Source organism: Cephus cinctus, unplaced genomic scaffold (assembly GCF_000341935.2).
Source record: "Cephus cinctus unplaced genomic scaffold, Ccin1 Ccin1_scaffold0661, whole genome shotgun sequence".
NCBI lineage: Eukaryota > Metazoa > Arthropoda > Insecta > Hymenoptera > Cephidae > Cephus > Cephus cinctus.
The window spans coordinates 656,328-673,989 of record NW_014333290.1 but is presented as its reverse complement, the minus strand read 5'-3'; the positions used below and the strand labels follow the sequence as shown (position 1 = coordinate 673,989).

Sequence of the window (17,662 nt, the reverse complement as noted above, 5' to 3'; positions counted from 1 at the left end):
GTGCATCGCTATAAATGGTCTCCAAGTGCAGATTGCTGCTCTCCGCTCTTCGATCTTATCGTTCCGCTTAACGACCACAGTGAGAAGTCAAAGGGGAGACCCTTTAAGTAGACTTGCGTACGTAAAAAAAAACATATACGTTAAAAATATAACAAGTACAAAGAATTTAAAAGTACAGTCAAGTACAAGTACAAAAGTATATGTTAAAAGTACACTGCACAAAGCTGACACAAATTCTATAGATCTTACAAGCATGTGCGTTGTCAATCGCTTTTGTACAGGACTCTACTTTCGTTTTCCAACAAGTAACGCCATTGGCCTTTGGCCAAGACACCGATTCGCATAAAATCCGACAAGACAGAGTCTTACCGATGCCAGCCGCCTGTCCCCTGTAGATACAACATAAATAGTACAACAGCGTATAAGTGCAGTGTCTACCTATAACGTTATCTAAGCATGTTCAGAACACATAAGTGAAACTGCACGCGGTATATATACGACCCCGACCCCTTTAAGTCAGGTTCAAACATTTCACACTGTACGATTTCAGCGAAAAGAAAAGACTTGTTACGCAAGTCAATGAGGAACGAATAGATTTTTTTTTATAGTCGATTAGGAAAAAAAAATCCAATTTTTCCAATCGTATAAACCGTTTGAGTCTTCTGTGTCGTTTTCTGATATCGGTACGAAAATCGACCGTCACGGAGTAATTGACGTCGTCCGACACGTCTTTAGTTCACATTGAATTACGTACGAAAAAAACGTATTTATTTTGTTACGCCTCGATTGATTAATCATGATATTATGTTCTATGATCCTTCGTATATCTTTACGTGACTTTGCAGTGAGGTTGTTTTGAGAACGTTTTTACCTTCGAACAGGATCCCTCTTATCATAGCGAAACATAACGGATACAGGACATCGCTCCATGACTGGACACGCTGGCTTCCCGTGATCGCGATTCATTATTTCTTTTCTTCGTCCTCTCACCGAATCAGGTAACTATGGATACCTGATGTTACGTAATCGTTATTATGATTCTAGACTTTTTCTGATTTCTAAGCAAGATAGTACAGTGATAAATTCATGATCAGATGTTTATCATCGATCGCTTAATTTTTGTGGAATTATTCCGAATGTATTGCTTACTTTAAACATTATTTATTTGCACGAAAAGACATCGGGATGTAGAATTTTACTGTGTGAACAAAAAAAAATTGGTCAATTTATTCGTTATCAGATAGAAATTATAATTTTTATTGTTATATTTGAAAGTGCGACAATTGATTAATTAAGTTTATTCAGTTATAAAATAATGAGGCCAGAAACTCAATCGTAAGTGCTGGCTCCGTTTCGGTAAGTTAAATGATTAGGCTATATAGTATGTCGGTAAAAATGATCAACCGAATTATTATAATTGTATTACTGTGATATATCGTAAAATCATGACTTAAAAACGTGCTCTCGAATTCTATTAAACTTTTACGGTGTAAATGGTATTCGAGGATAAGAAAGAACCACAATGGATATACTGCGGGTAAGTATGTACATAGAGCCTAATAACCACTAGATTGGGACCTTGAGTCTCGTGAGAGTTTTCGCGGACGTTATTCGTCACGTAGGACATGCATAATTGTATGTATATACAGTGCTGAGTTTATGGCCACAATCACGTAACGCACTGAGGGAATAACGTCCTATTCTTATGCACCGAGATGGCTAATAATCTGTTACGTTCCAAAGGTCCGAAGGATTTTTACATTCCTCTGTGGACTCCTAGTCGTGACCTTTTCCGAATGAGACATTAGTAAAAGCAGCATCGATGGGTAACAGGACGAGCATGAAAATTCATAGGACACAGAATCGTATGCAGAATTAAGAGCAGATTTTTATCGAACGAAATTGACAATCCTGATTATCATATGTATTTATGATATGTATCATATGTATGAAATGTATGGTTTTTATTTTTTATTTTTTTTGAAGATCGTAAACGTTCAATCGAAATAAAAATTCTGTAACGTTACGATCGCGATCAATGCCAATCTGATTAGGTGGAGTTTTTGGAAAAATTGGACTCTTGGATAACAACCGCATAGCAATTGACAGTCACCACCGCAAAATAAAAAGATGGCGGCTTTCTAGAACACGCGGCCTTGACTCGCACTCCACGCCCACATCCGCGCCAGGGCAACCAGGGAATGTATATCCTGTACATTTATTATCCTCGATTTGATTTGACGAAATTTGTGAAAATATTGACTTATCTGTTAATGATTACATCGCATAATCCTTGATTTCGTACTAATAATTTTCGATGCTATTAAACAGTTTTCGAAATTCCTATTTTTACGGACGGTCAAACAGGATACTTGGGTAATCTATTTTTTTTTAATGATCACAAAATCAATGATAAACTAAAAATACGTTACGATCGCGATTACAATATTGTTTATTCTGAACAAACGTAGAAGGCAAAAGAATAGAAAAATACTCTCGAAGGAATAGTCTGTGATGTAGACCAATTAAGTAGCTGTCTATTACACGGAATAGAGAAAAAAATGAATACAGGCTTACCTATCCGGTTACTCTTAGATCATCGGATATTTGATGACCTTTATTGATCGTAATTGCATACTGGATGCACTTATCAATTAGCGTACGTGTACTGTCACAATAATGTCGATTCCTAGAATCTGACTCATTCAGATTCAGTACTTTTGTACACTTTGGAGAATCTTCAGCTAGTCGCCAACGGAATTTGTGCATATTTGTGATAAGAAAAAAATTAATTAAATTGAATAATAAAAATTTTCCTTTTACAAATGTAAATCGATACAGTAATACTGAAACAAGATCCTGAATGAATCCTGTTCGTGGATCGATTAATCATTGTACCAAACCACGATCTCTTTGTTCTAACTGCACCTGCAACCAGGAGCCGATAGTGCAACAATTACCACTGTATCTACAACCTCATAATCACTACAATTGCAATATAATTCCTGTTATAATCCAATAGCATAAATTCACATAGATAATCTTTCTGATTTCGATATACGTTACACTATCATTTATTTTAATCATTCATTGCACCATATATTTACGTATGTTACATATACGTAGATACATATGCATATACATATATACCTCTATCCATACCCAAAATATAGTTTAGTAACAAATTTTTCAGTAAACGTACATTTCAGACTTTAAAAAATCTAACTTGAACCTCTAAATATTTAACGTACACTTTGAAGACAGTAAAGGTTCGTCCACACCGAATTTTTTAAATAATTTCAATTCTAATTTGAATGGATGTGGTTAGTATTTTATTTAGTTAGTTTAGGTTCAGTTTTTTTAAAATGTTAACTTCCATGTGTGAATACCCCATAATGTGCCCGATCCCCGAAATGTACGTTTAACATGATTATACTATATTACATTATGCAATTCACAAATAATGACATACTACGATTGTTGGCATCCAGATATTTATCATAATACTACAATCTATAATATGTATATATCGTATATACGTATATACATCATACTGGCATATATTAACTTATGCCAAGTAAGCGTGAAAGCAATAAAATAACGCATTACAGGAGACCTTGATTTTGGCTTGGAGAACATACAACATCTGCACTTATGGTGAGAGTCTTGTTTCCCTTCACGTTCCAATTCGTAATACATATATTTCAATAATATTAACAAACTGTCAGGCTTCGAATAAGGGCAATGCTAATGCTACGTACGATATATCCTATATGAGTACGTACCTTACTACGTTAATGAATAATGTACATAGTACATATGAATGTATGTTTGCATTCAAAAACATATTTGTGTACATATATAGTCGTTTATGACAAATGAGAATGAAATCAGGATAAAATACCTAGGTATCATGTATCCAGTATGCTAGGAATCTCGTCAGCCCGGATAAATCAGTTCTTATCAATGATATGTAAGATCAGCACGATATAACTCGCAGTCTATAGCTTTGCAAGATGTCGTTAAGCAGGTGTCACCATACTCATTCGATACTCCTGGATCAATGATTTTGATTAATTATCAAGTAATAATTATTTTCAGTAGATCTATAAAAAGATATTTGTATTAATTAAATTATCGATTGATAAGTATTTATACTGTACTACGGTATGTTTATTTAGTAAAGATCAGTATGACATGAAACTTGAACTAATTATTGCAAAACTAACAATCGTATTTCTTGATATTAATATTCAATTATACCTGATCGAATGTTATTACTTATTACCAATAGATCAATTGAATCGAGTATCGCACGGACTCGGCTCGTTAATTTCTTCTCCTCGCGCAATCATCAGGCCTTAATCGTTTAGTTGAGAGAGATAACGGTGGAATTTCAAAATGGCGTCCCAGCGCATATATATCATGTTGCAAGTAGATGGATAATGACGGTTCAGCATAATCGCGTCTAGGTGCATATAAGTATACGTATATAGATAGCAAGCGTTAAAAAAAGGTCCGATGACGTAAATCTTGTCGAAATCAGGACCTATGTATTTCTGTATGATTTATAGATTTATAACATACGTTACACAGAAATTCTCGACAATACGAGAAATATTTGACTTAATTAATATAATTGTCGTTGACACGTCATTAAGAGACGATAGGTGGCGACCTTGCTGATTACTGCTGGAACTTTACGTGCGGCAGCTCTATGTGTTTCAGAATCGACATACCTGTGGGAGGATCTATATATCTATGTTCTTATGTTAATTAGTCCATTCGTCTAATTAATTATTAATTAACGGATCAGCTAGCTGAGATTCCCTTAAATGGCAAGGACTCTTGTGCAGCTCACGTGATACGCATTGTAGGACGACTAGGTATCTTAGATATGTGTATTACGTGAAATCGAAAGATTTGACATTTAGCTAAATACTGTAACGTAGATACAAAGTTTAGTGGCGTCCGAACATAGCATACTAATTTTTCTATGGCCTAAATTAACAACGGCACGCATGCTTACGTTTTTGTCAGTAACAACGTAGCGGTCTGGTATCTACTTTATATATTGACTAATAATATGGAACAAGGACAGTCTAATTGCCACACGTTATTTCATCTGTAAAATCCTAAGCTGATTGCTCGAATCGCCCAGAATTAAGGACAGTCGATGGCTGACTGTTTGCACAAGGTTAATTTAAGACCAATACACTTTTTCGTTGAAAAGCTAATACATATTATTTGTACTTACGTATTACGTGCATGCGCATGATTTATAATATAATTTTTATGTTCTAGAACTTAGGGTAATCATACAGAAAATACATGGTCATTTAGGACTGTTGTATCGCCTGAGTTTAGCGTTTCATTAATTCCAATGAAACTGTCTTAAAGTGGTGCAATAGTCCTGTGTAATGTATGTATAATTAATTTTATGCGTCTACTAATTTTGTTTTTTAATCTTAGAACAATAATTGTTATTGTATCTATTCGCTGTGCATATACAAATGTAGGTATATCTGAGCGAGCACGTGTTCAAATTTATAGTCAGTTTGTCTGCGCCATCTGTACTGCTCACTGTAAGTTCTCGATGCATATTCGTTTTATATGTACATTTCTGTACACGATCGCTAACGTAAGTATAACCGTAGTGGTATAACTGCTTTAGTACGCATCTAGCTGACAGCGGTAAGCGCCACTAGTCCAACACGGAGTCGAACCAAACTAAAGAAGAAGTACAAGAAATACATAGTGGTTGTTGGACATCTATATCGATTTCTGGAAACTATTTTCTTATGGGTTGTTCTATAAGAATGTCTATTCAATTTGACGCTGATTTAGAATCATGTTTGCAGTAATTCTTGTTGCTATTAAAATTAATTGTATCATAGTTATTTGTGACGGTACATCAGTGAATTTTCGAACTAACTCAAACAGTAGTAAGTACATTGATCTAAAAGAGAATGGCTGGGCTGAATCTCTATACAAATAATAGTACAGGCTAACATTTTTTTTGAAATTATATTTATTTTTTTTGTAAAATACTATAGATATAATTATACCTTAGTTGCACTGAAACAATAAGAGTCAGTACCACTATAATTCCTTTTAGCTACTACTACCATAAACAATTATTGTCTTTTGACAGTTTACATTATCAGTAACTTCTTCATGTACATTTGCCATGGCAGATCGGTACAATTATTATGTCGATACACAGTGACAAGTATCGAACGTTATGTCGTTGATAGCTGACTGATAGTTTGTCATTATAGTCGCAAATGCAACGAAGCAGTCATCATAAAAATTCTATTACGCCGGACCACACCTCCGCGACAAGGTTAGATTTTTATCTATCGTTACAGTATGCTAACTTACGGAATACCTCCTTCGTATCATTTCACCACACCTAACGCTCGCGATCTGCATATCATTAGGATTTGTCGATTCTGCGTAGTAAAGTGGATATATGCATGGCTGAGAATAGCATCATAAAGCATAAACGCGAATCCGCATGAAATGCAGCAAAATTTCATAATTGCTGTATACATACATAATCGTGCATGCAAATCAATTATATATCATTGATCTAAATTTCATCACGATCGAATAGGATTGATGATTTTTTTATTATCTTATAAGTATTTAATGTCACAATAATAGTTTGGATAATAACGTTTCTCCGTATAGCGCATTTTATTCAACAAGTCTAAAATCCATGACGTATCTATTAGCTGTGATGAAAAGTGTATACGTGGAGTGCGGTCAATCATTGCAATAAGGTCTGATATATATATATATATATATATATATATATATATATATATATATATATATTTAATGTATACTGTTAATAAAGATCAAGTCAAATAAATTCAGCATTAGCAAATACCGTATTATTAATTTAAGTATTGTTATCATACCCATTAAGGGCTACTGGATTATTTTGATTGACCACCCCCACCGCTTCCACTACCTGATTACCAGTGATTTCGCTTTCTTTTTTTATTTATTTTTAGGTACGCAGTCGAGGAACAGGAATATGGTTTTAAGAGTATCCATCATGGATGACGTCACGGCCACGGTGGCGCAAAGGTAGCGGAGTACGTTAGTAAATTATGGCCACTTGTTCAGCCCTATTTTTAGCTCGGACCTGGGTATTATTTATAGCATATTTTCCTCATCTCAATAAAAACTGTTTCGCGAATTTTTAGGATGCGAGGAGAGTGTATTTTATCTTAAAAATTTTTTATTTATAATTTTTTATTATACAATAAACTTCTTGAAAGCTTTTCTATTAGACAAGGCAGAAATACAATTTGATATTTTCCTACCCGAAAAGGAGTCTTATGCCTCAAGGATGTTGGCACCCTTCCCATTTTGGATATTTTTTTTGTGTCCACATTCTCAGCTACCCTTAGTGCGTAGTAAGTATTACTTAACGTCTAGCGTTTTCTCGTACAATATTTTCACCATTCATTTTAACCCCTTTTGCCGACGTGGTTAACTGGCTGGTCACGTGACTGGCCCACATCCATTGCTTTTAACGTGGTTCAACTCAATGGCGTGGGATCAAAGTATATTTATGAGTAACATTGGCGTCACGCTTTTCGTTGTCCAATCTTCGCCCTTAGAGAATCAATTATACATTTTATGAGAAGTAATAATACACAGGATTGCTGACCCCTTAACAGGTGGAACTTTACTTCTTGACAATTTCTTTTTAAGGACCTCATTGTTCTCTGGCGTTACTTTGCTTTGCTAATTCGGACAATAATCGCGGCTAACTTCTACTAATGGATGGAACAACAGTCACGGTGTATGTACTTGAAGAAAAATATTAAGTATCTTTTCAAGTCTGACTCTTTCTTTCGGAATTTCTTGCATTGTTGATAAAAATTAGCCATGTTCATATTAATATCAAACTTTGTCACCCGATGAATATACTTAGTGTTAATTTTGAGGGTATTAGCAATCTTTCCAATACTCGAATGCTCATTGATGAAGGATTAGTATCACTCGGTGATCACGAGGATCCTATTATAAACAGGGCGACAACGCACTGGGTGCATATGAATACAGTGCATATATACAAATGCTGATTAACACGTGTTTTTTATCGTAGTAATTATTAACAATGCTAATGAGATTGCTACAATATCACGTTCCGGAGGCCTGCCGTATGAACGACCAATCGGAAATTGAAAGAGAAGGAAAAAACAATAAATCTATGGCTAGTGTATGTCGACTAAATTAGATCTGGTTGTACGAAGGTCATGTTCCAATCTGGTTATACCTTACTACGATCAAGTGACGTCTGCATAGATTGATACTATTTCATTTATCAATAGATACACATGTTCATTATAGAATTTATGAATTTGTGACATATGGTTGTATTTATTAAGGTCGGTAATTTGATAAAAAATTATTTTCTTCAACAGCGGAGCGGAAACGCTCGTTTTCGCTCTCGGTGCACAATATACTATTAATATTTCACATTAACATTGTTATTTATTTAAAGAACAACTTTGAACATTATGGTATAAGCTATTTTTGGATGATGTAAAACTTTGAGTCGTAAATTCATGCGTTCACCTTGGGACATTAATGGGAATCGAATAGTTAAAGAAAACGATGAGAATGGACTGGAAGTCAGATAAGAGGATTTACTGATGGATTGATTTTCTTTCTTTATCCTCCATAATTAAGTTCTCTCTGGAGGTACGATATTATTCTTTTTTTCTTTCTTTCCTATAGTCGCTACCAGAGCAGTAATCGGCTTTCGATTTAAAGAGATGCTGGGCTTACGTGAATTACGATTTGCTGATTGTGAATTCATTTTTGTATTTTTATGATGTTTTGATAATGTGACATTTTTTAATAAAGGTAATGATTTCTGAAAGTACGTGGTAACTTTATGTTTCTGATATTGTACCTACATATATTTGCACTGATTTAATTTGAAGGTAACTTAGTTTTGTAGTTTGACTGCACTGGAGTGCATTTTACCAAATATGAAAAATTGGCAAGATTTGGTTTGGTTTGGAAATGACAGTCGTGAAGCATCTGTGTTTATTCAACCTGTGTACCTTTATGTTAGTTGGTTGCTATTCTACAGGCGTGAAACTCATTCACAACATTTCTATGTCATAAAATACATTATAATATTTAATAGTATATAGTATACGGTGTTATATCGGAATAAGGTTGATTTATTGATTCATTATAAATAATAAAGGTTTACATATAATTATTTTCACAAGATATTAGAGCTTATCATATGTGAATTTTCTTTATAACGTCCTCTGTACAAACGATTGTGAAACAATTCTTCATTTAGGTAAGCAATACTTGGTGCTGTACTGTAGATATTCGTCAAACTGTATTTTCTATTTTATCGACGATATAAAAATGATCAGAAGATGGGGCAAAGTACAACCGTCGGGAAGTCAGCGCGGGAAAATCAAAATTGACATGTCTATAATGCCTAAAAAAGTTCCTCCTTAAATGCTCCTTATGTTTCCCTAATTGCTCCGCTGCAACTGTGAGACGATTAATAAATATTCACTAGAACAGAAACTTTTTATTTTCATTCAAATTTCAAATAATCAAATAGATTTTTATATGATTTTCTTGATGAATTACTTGCTCCAGATTTGCTCCGCAATCAAATTTTTATTTTATTAAAGCATCTTTAAATAACAAATAAAATTTGATTTTCTCTTAACACAGCTCCAAACGTAAACAATATGATTGGTTTGCAAACACAGAGATGAGTAGGGAAATGCACAACGCTACGGTTTTAGGCGATACCAAAATTATGACGCTAAATCGTAGCGGCGAGTCCGGAAGTAGAATTTTGTGATCATCGCCTCCGTCGATAACGCGAATCCCGTTGTAGCCGAGCTAAACGCGTAGCTTCGCGGGCAGAGGCTCGCTACTTATCGCTGGTTCCCAAAGCAACACTTACAACGAGGCAGCTCATCGGATATAGCCTAAATACTTTTTTCTTTGCATGATGTCACCAGAATATTTAACATTGGATTGGCATGAAAGTAATAAGGCACTCTATAAAACTCGACACATGTCCTTTTTTAAATTAATTGTTTTTGACCATATTCTATTGTATATACCCACAGAGCGGAAGTATCTAGAATGTTCTACAACATACTAGAATATGGTCAAAAACAATTAATTTAAAAAAGGACATGTGTCGAGTTTTATAGAGTGCCTTATTACTTTCATGCCAATCCAATGTTAAATATTCTGGTGACATCATGCAAAGAAAAAAGTATTTAGGCTATATCCGATGAGCTGCCTCGTTGTAAGTGTTGCTTTGGGAACCAGCGATCTAGATACTTCATGTCACCAGAATATTTAACATTGGATTGGCATGAAAGTAATAAGGCACTCTATAAAACTCGACACATGTCCTTTTTTAAATTAATTGTTTTTGACCATATTCTATTGTATATACCCACAGAGCGGAAGTATCTAGAATGTTCTACAACATACTAGAATATGGTCAAAAACAATTAATTTAAAAAAGGACATGTGTCGAGTTTTCTAGAGTGTCTCATTGCTTTCATGCCAACCTAATAGATACATATTTTAGCGATGTTGTGTAGCAGAACTATTGTTTAAACGTATCAGTAACTATAGAACTCCTTGAGAAATATTGAAAAAGCCTATTGTTGAAACATTTTTAAGAATTTGCAGTGCCAACTCTCATACCCGTATAGCGACTCAATTTTTGGAAAATGTTTCAACAATAGGCTTTTTCAATAGTTTTCGAGGAGTTCTATAGTTCCTGGTAGGTTTTAACATTAGTTCTTGCCTTATCTTGAATTTCAAGAAACTGTGGGGGTGAAAACTATTGGACTCGACACAGATGTACTGCAGAATATACTCTTTCAAATCGGATCAATGGGAAAGCTCAGCAAATGATACTTTTTTGAAAAACTTAAGAACCTAGCGTCTAGACACTATACTTGCTACGTATTTATCATGAATTTAAAAAAAAAACTGTGAAGGTACAAACGATGGAACGCAGTGAAGATCTACTTAAGACTGTACTCTTTCGAATGGGTTAGTCATAGCTAGTATGTATGTGAGTGCCTATCGCAAATATACATTTTGCGAAAGAATATTATAAGGTTTTTCATGTATCAGCGTATATATCTAGAATAATTGTATGCATTGTATTGCGCCGAGTATTTTATGGTAACCATAATAATTGATAAGGAGAAAAGAGATAAGGGCAGTTATGAGCGCATACATTTAAAACAAATGCATGCAGTGTATTGCGTCGAGTAATTTATATAAATGTTAAATAATAAGCTAGCGTAAGTTATCATAAGTTAGCTTATGTAAGCTTATTGTATAAGCTGTAACGTATCTTTCTTGCTCGAAATCGATAGCGAAAAATCCGAAAACTAACCTACAGGTATGACCAGGTATGACTTGGGAGTTAGGGTGGAACAGACCCAACTTCGCCAAAACGAGAACTCTGACGGAACCTATCAGAAGCACGATAACTTAACGGATCCTGTAGATTTTTGGGATCAATCAGCAATAAATCAGCAAACGCAACTGGATGCACGAACGGGAGCGGACGTTTCCGGAAATGCACGGCCGCTCAGGCTGCTGAGTTGAGGTAGAGAGGGTCGGAGTAAGAGTCAGGCAAATAGTGCGATATACAGAGAGCAACGGATCGAGAACGTAACAGAACGAATCGGAAGTATCAAACCGAAATCCCTTCACCAATCAATAAATTGGGAGACTCGCCGGAGTTGGTGCAGCTGATCCGTGAAGGCCGAGAACTGCATCCAGAGGACACTCGGGTGGGCACAGCATTGCACTCTCGGAACACTCACAGAAAATCCACAGACTTTACTGGATATCGCGAGGGTATCTGGTATCGCCTAACTTGCTATACCGTATCGAAACACAGCTAGAAAAACTATCAACAGATATCACGGGACCGCGAGGTAGCTCGTAACACCTCGGTCGAAGCCCCGAGAGAGACTGTTTTGACAACAGCCAAATTTGAGAACTAATCACTTTGATTGGTCGAGATCCTTATAGCCGACAACTCTTCCTTTCCCTCAAGCCGTCCCTTTAAACCAAATCGAGGGTGTTCCTTAGCGGTACGTAACCTGCGGAGATCTTCCACGGCCGTTTCCCCAGGGCATCGGGCGACAGCTGAGTACCAGATCCTTAAGTCGGGTCAGGATGTTCCTCCCCTGCCCTTAACCGTAACAAAATCGTATCTCCGCCCGGTCTACAGCCCTTTGCCCATCTCCAGCGGGGCGCCGGTATCTCACCCGGGCTTCAGCCGGTCCGTGGAGACGTCTCCGTCGGGTACTCTCCTCTGCTGGGCAACTCGGTACGTCAAGACTATCTCCCCACGGCAGATTCGAGCACCTCGACCTCAACTGAACAATACGAAATCTTCCGAGAGCATTGGCGTAACTATACGAATCAACCCGAGAGCGCAGCGTCTGAGCAGGGTAGCGACCCGAAGGGAACCAGAAAGCGAGAACGTTATTTGTATCGGTAGCCGGAGTCGCCTTGTGACCGTGAATCCAAAAATCACGTCACAAAGCTTACCCATGTATGAGCGTATAAATACATCTAGAATAATTGTATGCAGTGTATTGCACTAAGTATTTTATATAAATGTTAAATAATAAGATGAATTTATGGTAACAATAATAATTGACAAGGAGAAAACAAATAAGGGTAGGGATAAGCGCGGGAGACTATGACGCTATGAGCTTAATTAACGTCCCAGTGACCCTGATGTGTTTTAGTTAATATACTGCCACCTCAATTTTTGGAAAATACGTATTTTAACGGTGTTACGTAGCAGAACTATTTTTAAAACCTATCAGGAACTATAAAACTCCTCTAGAACTATTGAAAAAACTTATTGATGAAACATTTTTCAAAAGTCGATGTGCTACACAGGTGTGAAGTTGGCACCGCGTTTTCTTAAATTTATAGAATGACCTTCAGTCTTAACAATAGTTCTCCTACGTATCATCGGTAAAATTGTTCTGTGAAGTTGGTACCTTACTTTCTGAAAAGTCTTTTAACAATAGGCTTTTTCAATAGTTCTCGAGGAGTTCTATCATTCCTGATAGGTTTTAACAATAGTTCTGCTACGTAACATCGGTAAAATACCTATTAAGGATACTACTCGCACCATACGCTTCAGTGCAGCTATGCATAAGGAGCTGGCTTTCAGTGTTGTTTTCAGATTGTGCTTCAAACAGTTCCGAAATAGTTCTCTCAAGTACTCAATGTTGGGACCATAGTTCCGCTTGGAACTATTTTTAAATAATCCTGGAATTTAGCACCGCATCGCTGCACTCCTTAACGCAGGCTTGAGGTGCTGGCTTTCGCCTTAGTAAATCTTATTGTGGTTACACTGTGCACTGAAATTTAAGATTACAACAAAAAATATTTAGGCAATATCACTGATGTGCGGCCTCGTTCTAAGGGTTGCTCTGGGAACCAGCGGTAAGTTGCGGAGAACCTCTACCAGCCAGGCTAAACGTTCGTGATCACGTTCAGCTCGGCTACGACGGGATATGCATTATCGACAGAGGTGATGATCATAAAATCCTACTCCCGGACTCGCCACTCCGATTTAGCGCCATGTTTTAGGTATCGCCTAAAATCGTAGCATTGTGCATCTCCCTACTCATCTCTGACGTGTTCGAAAATGAACCGAGGCAACGATGCTCGCAGGACTCTCGGCTGATCTTCGAACGCAGTTGTTGTGTGTTTGCAAACCAATCATATTGTTTACGGTTGCAATTGTGCTGAAAGAAAAATCAAATTTTACTTGTTATTTAAAGATGTTTTAATAAAACAAATCGGAAGCTAGTAATTCATCAAGCAAATCATGTGAAAATCTGCTTGATTATTTTAAATTCCAATAAAAATAAAAAGTTTTTGTTGTAATGAATATTTATTAATCATTTCACAGTAGTAACGGAGCAATTAGGGAAACATAAGTAGCATTTAAGGAGCAATTTTATAGGCATTATGAACATGTGAATTTTTATTTTTCCGCGCTAACTTCCCATGGTCAAAGTACAACATAGTAATTCCTTATTAATTGTAAGTACAAAAAGCCGAATGAACTTAATGGACTGTATAGATCTACTAGATCAAAAAATACGGAAGACTATTATCATATCCTCAAATCGGATCATAACTTTTAACATTTTAGTATTTAAATTATTTGTCATGCATTCTTAATTAATTCCGTGTTCGAGACATTTTTATACTTGTGTCAATGACGTATAAAGACAAAAATTACCAACAAAACATTCTTAATAGTATATTCAAAAATATAAATAATCTATTTTTGTGGCTTTTAAACATTTTTTAATCGTTCCATAATACAAGATCATATTCACTACCGCCATCTGTGTCGATATTACTGAACCTTCTAAAGCACAACGGGGCGTATACTCTGTAAGATGCCGCATCGATCGTCGCCATGATCGAATTAACAGTAGGTATGTTCGTGCAAGCGTTTTTATGTACTCCGAAGAACTATATAGGTGTGTTCGAAAATGAACCGAGAGCACTGAGGACATATTCTATCTCGATCAAATCCATGCAATGAACAGAGAAGCAACGCACGATGCACTCTCGGTTCATTTTCGAACACACCTGCAGTGCTCCGGGGTACGTAAAAACGCTGGCACGAACGAACCTAGTGACTCTACTCCCGAAACATCTGAGAAACAACAGGAAACATGGCGGCATTGCGCTGTGATGCTGAGTGCGAGGATTTGGCGTGTGCTCCGCGTTTTTAAGGTGTTTCACGTCGAAGGTCAATGTGAAAAGTTAATCGCGAGTGTCAGTGTGTGATGTGTAGTGTTTCATGACGAAGGAATCAGCCCGATACGGCTCTGGAAAATCAAAAACTATTACCCGAGGTGCAGTTCCCGGTTCCTTCGGCAGCAGTGGCAGGTATGTAACTTGCCGTATCACACCCCCTAATGTCAAAAGTCGCAAAAATTTGTCATCGACACTGTTGTACTTTAAAACAAACAACATTCGTCACGATGATTCTCATCATTTGCAACGTCTGAAAAATTACTTGTGTATGATCAGTTACGTGCCGTGTTGTCATCTACCGGGCATTGACTTTTAGTTCGTTCCCTCTGACCCTCACTCCACCCTACATTTCACCTTGTCACTTCTTCACCCTTCATACGTCTCCATCCCTTTTGCTCCCTCCCTTTCTCGTTTACTCAGTCTGGCACGCTCTCTCTCTCCCTCTCTCTCTCCCCTCTCTCTCTCGCACTCACGCACGCTTTATCTCTCCCTCCATGCTCCTCCCTATATCTTTTTCTCTGTGTGCTTCTTGGTTATTCGTTGTTTCTGTGACTTGTTTTTTCTTTTGACGGACGCCACCCGGCAGTAATTCATTGATTATCCGAAATTCATAAGTGTTTCTGAAGCTCGTATACGTGACATATGGGATCGAGTCTTTACTACATGTGCTGATTTTGTGCGTCGGTACATCTCTCCTTTTTAATTTAATTTTTTTTTTTAATAGTGAAATTTCAGCTCCCTTTCATGCCGCATCACGTACTTTGAAATCCTTTTCGATAAACGCCATGATTTTACCTCTGGGTTACTCGATGAATTCAAATTTATACAATGCGATAATGAATATGCATATTGCTACGTTGCCTTTTTGCATTTGCGATATCCTGTTACATGACTAAAACCATGTACGATCATTACGACATTTATTCGGATTCTGTGAGACTCTGCACGAGCTGCACTATAGAAACGTAAAGAATTGGGATATCAGAGTCACGGACTTGTTATTGTCGATGATTGGATCGACCAATCTGTTGGTTGCGTGGCGGAATGGCGTAGGACACTTGGTAGGTTGCGTATAGAAACTATACTATTTATGAGTCGTGTTTTTTACCCATTAAACATCATGTATTTAAACTCTAGTATTTTAAGAGAAATTTATGGTTATTACAGTAATAGTAAAAATCAGTTCAAGATTAACATGTAAATATATTGAGGAGTCATCGTTTTCGATTAAAGATCAAAGTCCAACAGGGCGGTCTATCTATGAAGGCGTTAATATCCATTTAAAATCCCATATATTAAAACTATAAAGTAACAAATAGAATTTTATTCGATTTTGATGTTTTTTTGGAGCATATAGCAATAAATTTGCATAGCCGTCAAGCTTTACCTGATTTTTAGCAATCACGTGACATCGGAATACCATTTTTCTTTTAGCCGCACTGTCCGATTTACCATTTCGCGAATCAGGTAGTGTCCCTTTTTAATACGGAGGCCCAAAGAACGTCTATATTTATATACTGTACACTAAGCAGTACCTCTTCAAAAAGTTCTGTACAAATTAGTTCAGTTTTACATACTCCAATTTACTCCATACTTCAAACCATGGCATTTAGACAATTATAACTATAGTATAACGTTGTAAATTTTTCTTTTTTTTTTCTTTCGTTTTTGAACTTACTGCTTAGTAGTAACTAACGATATTACAGAGCTCAAAAACAACCATTAAAATGTAGCAAATCGTAAAGAGTCACATTTATTTTTCCCAAAAAATTCTTTGGAGTAACGGTTCATTATGCTTGGGCAAGTTGTCCACAGAAAGCCCAGGAATCTTCTCCGTGAAGGTTAGAATGTCGTTAGATCGATCGGTGTGTCGAAAGTGAAGCAATGTTGCCATATCGTGGGATTTATCCCACATGCGGATTTTTTTGCGCATGCACAGTTGATGATCCCATCACTCAGCCGCCATATTTGTATTATCGTAATTCCGTTTTCTTAAAATTATTATTTAAGGCTTCCTCTTTCTATAAAAGTTATCACTACTATGTAATTTCAAATGATCGGAATCGATTTTAAATACGGAAGAATTTACTGAAAAATTTTGAAAACTACATAAAATTCTCAATTACAACATTCGGTATTACTTTCTTTCTTGTTTTTCTCAAGACTGTCTATTTTGTAATTTCAGACATTATTTTTGTTGAGATTGTGTACACAGAATATCTGATAGGTAAAATTATTTTATAATGTTTTCACTATTTTAAACTTATGACGCAAAACTGTTCATTGAATGTCATTTCGGCGAGTCGACTATACGTATTTGAACAGAGGAACAGAAAATTACACGCGAAGGATTTTCCCGAGTAGTTTGTACGCATGCGTGTTAAGGTATGGACCACAGTTAGTCGCACTATCTGACAAAACTAAAGTGAAGGTCGATTTGGTCGAATCGCGAGGATCGACAACGTCTTTGGGTCGCGATCTTAACGAGACATCGAATTAGAATAAATGAAGGGCGTACATTTTTTAATGGATCGATAAGATCAGATTCTTTCAAGGGGTTGCCACCCTTCGTTCCTCGTAACAGCTACTATATTCGCATCTGATGTTGGTATATTCCACGTACACATTTTTTCTCTTCTACGCACAAATCTTAGCCCGCACGCACATGAGTCTCATGCGTCGGGTCGTCGAGAGGGACCAGCCATCGATGAGCACGCAGGTCTATAACATAGGGATATATCTATGCGTGCACTCCTTATATAAACGTATATGGCCGGCATGTATGCAA

General features: G+C 36.6%; 1 protein-coding gene and 1 long non-coding RNA gene across 6 annotated transcripts in view; both read left to right on the top strand.

Moving 5' to 3' along the window:
- The first annotated feature begins 3,310 nt into the window (after positions 1 to 3,310).
- LOC112494598 lies at positions 3,311 to 9,550 on the top strand. 4 transcript variants are annotated; one of them, XR_003060184.1, is made up of 3 exons: positions 3,311 to 6,788; positions 7,026 to 7,825; positions 8,767 to 9,550. It is a non-coding gene; the product is annotated as an uncharacterized LOC112494598 (long non-coding RNA). The 4 variants fall into 4 exon arrangements; XR_003060185.1 differs by lacking the exon at positions 8,767 to 9,550 and having other exon boundaries at positions 3,311 to 5,945; positions 6,155 to 6,788; positions 7,026 to 8,738; XR_003060186.1 differs by lacking the exon at positions 8,767 to 9,550 and having other exon boundaries at positions 3,311 to 5,945; positions 6,119 to 6,788; positions 7,026 to 8,738.
- A 5,200-nt stretch (positions 9,551 to 14,750) lies between these two features.
- Positions 14,751 to 17,662, top strand: part of LOC107269431 — a 98,975-nt gene continuing 96,063 nt past the window's right edge. The window contains exon 1 of one of the 2 annotated variants that reach the window (XM_025086752.1): positions 14,751 to 15,006. In XM_025086752.1, the coding sequence (XP_024942520.1) occupies positions 14,918 to 15,006 (89 nt within the window). In that variant the 5' untranslated portion in view covers positions 14,751 to 14,917. The remainder of the gene's footprint in view (positions 15,007 to 17,662) is intronic. The other variant, XM_015743256.2, reaches the window with a different exon arrangement.